The sequence below is a fragment of the Aotus nancymaae genome, unplaced genomic scaffold (genome assembly GCF_030222135.1).
Source record: "Aotus nancymaae isolate 86718 unplaced genomic scaffold, 86718_ANA_hifiasm-v0.15.2.pri h1tg000022l_1, whole genome shotgun sequence".
NCBI lineage: Eukaryota > Metazoa > Chordata > Mammalia > Primates > Aotidae > Aotus > Aotus nancymaae.
In genome coordinates, this window is record NW_026988435.1 from 41,664,358 (window position 1) to 41,665,921 (window position 1,564).

At 41.2% G+C, this 1,564-nt stretch overlaps 1 protein-coding gene across 1 annotated transcript; it reads left to right on the forward strand.

The window, feature by feature from the left end:
• The first annotated feature begins 449 nt into the window (after positions 1-449).
• On the forward strand, positions 450-955 carry LOC105712382 (small ribosomal subunit protein uS13-like). Its single transcript, XM_064379982.1, has one exon. It carries the CDS (start codon positions 470-472, stop codon positions 908-910), a length of 441 nt encoding a protein of 146 aa, XP_064236052.1. The 5' UTR covers positions 450-469; the 3' UTR covers positions 911-955.
• The last annotated feature ends 609 nt before the right edge of the window (positions 956-1,564 follow it).

Here is a 1,564-nt window from a genome sequence, read left to right on the forward strand (position 1 = left end):
AGATTTCTATGGCTTGTTTTGATTTTTCTAAAATACTGTTTCTTTCAAATTTCTTTGTTAAAAGTAACTTCTAGAAATACAAATCCAGATTTACCCTCTAAACAAACAAAAAGGACATAAATCTCATTGCATTAAAATAAATGTACTCTTAAAAGGATATTTGGGTGAGGACATATTGAAATATTTCTTTGCAATTCATATCTGGAAATGGCCTTGTGGAGAAGAGAATTACAGGATGAGTAGGTAATGAGAACTGGCTTCTACTTATCTCAGAATCATAAAGCTTCATAAAATTCAAAGGTTTACTTCATTTTCTATCTTCTTTAAACATCAAGTCTAAGAATTTGAACCAAGAATCCTTCATTTAAAAATATATTCAATTTAACATGATAAGTGAAGCATAGCAAAGTCTTTTAAAAAATTGCTCTCTTCCACAGGAGGCTTACACGCTGCCGCTCGCGCTGCCGCCATGTCTCTAGTGATCCCTGAAAAGTTCCAGCATATTTTGCGAGTACTCAACACCAACATCGATGGGCGGCGGAAAATAGCCTTTGCCATCACTGCCATTAAGGGTGTGGGCCGAAGATATGCTCATGTGGTGTTGAGGAAAGCAGACATTGACCTCACCAAGAGGGCAGGAGAACTCACTGAGGATGAGGTGGAACGTGTGATCACCATTATGCAGAATCCACGCCAATATAAGATCCCAGACTGGTTCTTGAACAGACAGAAGGATGTAAAGGATGGAAAATATAGCCAGGTCCTAGCCAATGGTCTGGACAACAAGCGACTGAAGAAGATTCGGGCCCGTAGAGGGCTGCGCCACTTCTGGGGCCTTTGTGTCCGAGGCCAGCACACCAAGACCACTGGCCGCCGTGGCCGCACCGTGGGTGTATCCAAGAAGAAATAAGTCTGTAGGCCTTGTCTGTTAATAAATACTTTATATACCGAAAAAAAAAAATTGCTGTAAATTGGTCTGAGATTCCAGCGTTATGGCAGATTACAATGACCCAGGGCATTCGCCTCTGTCAGTTGACATTCTAATGTCTTCATTCAGCAAATATTTGTTGGCCATCTTCCACTGTGCCAGCCACTGATCTAAGATTTAAAAGCATTTGGCAAATCTTTTTTGAATTGCTTACTCAGTCCAGGAGTTTGAAGTTAAATAAAGAGTCTACAGATGTTTAGACCTATGGAAACAGGACATCAAGGATACAGTGAACCTTCCAATGTCAACCCTGGACAAGGCTTTCTTTTGAAGAGGTAACCAGGAAGCATAAAGAATTCTCCTTGGAAATCTTGGTAGACGATGGCAAAGAGTGGGCAAGGGTTTGGATGGAGATGCGGGGATGAAGCCTAGCAACTGAGTTTTTGAAAGGTTCTGGGAAAGCCTTACCCATCCAGTGTGCCAGAAATAAACCTAAAATAAGTGGCACCATTCAAGCAATGAACTTTTGAGAATTAAAGCATGGCCAAGTCTGAAAGCAGGACACACTCTCACTAACTCAACAGAACCTTGACATAAAACCATGCCCTCTTGCTTTCCTCTTGCTACTTTCTGCCT

What these genes read in the sequence shown, in the direction of transcription:
- LOC105712382 (XM_064379982.1), top strand. Translation starts at nt 470, where the DNA reads ATGTCTCTAGTGATCCCTGAAAAGTTCCAGCATATTTTGCGAGTACTC.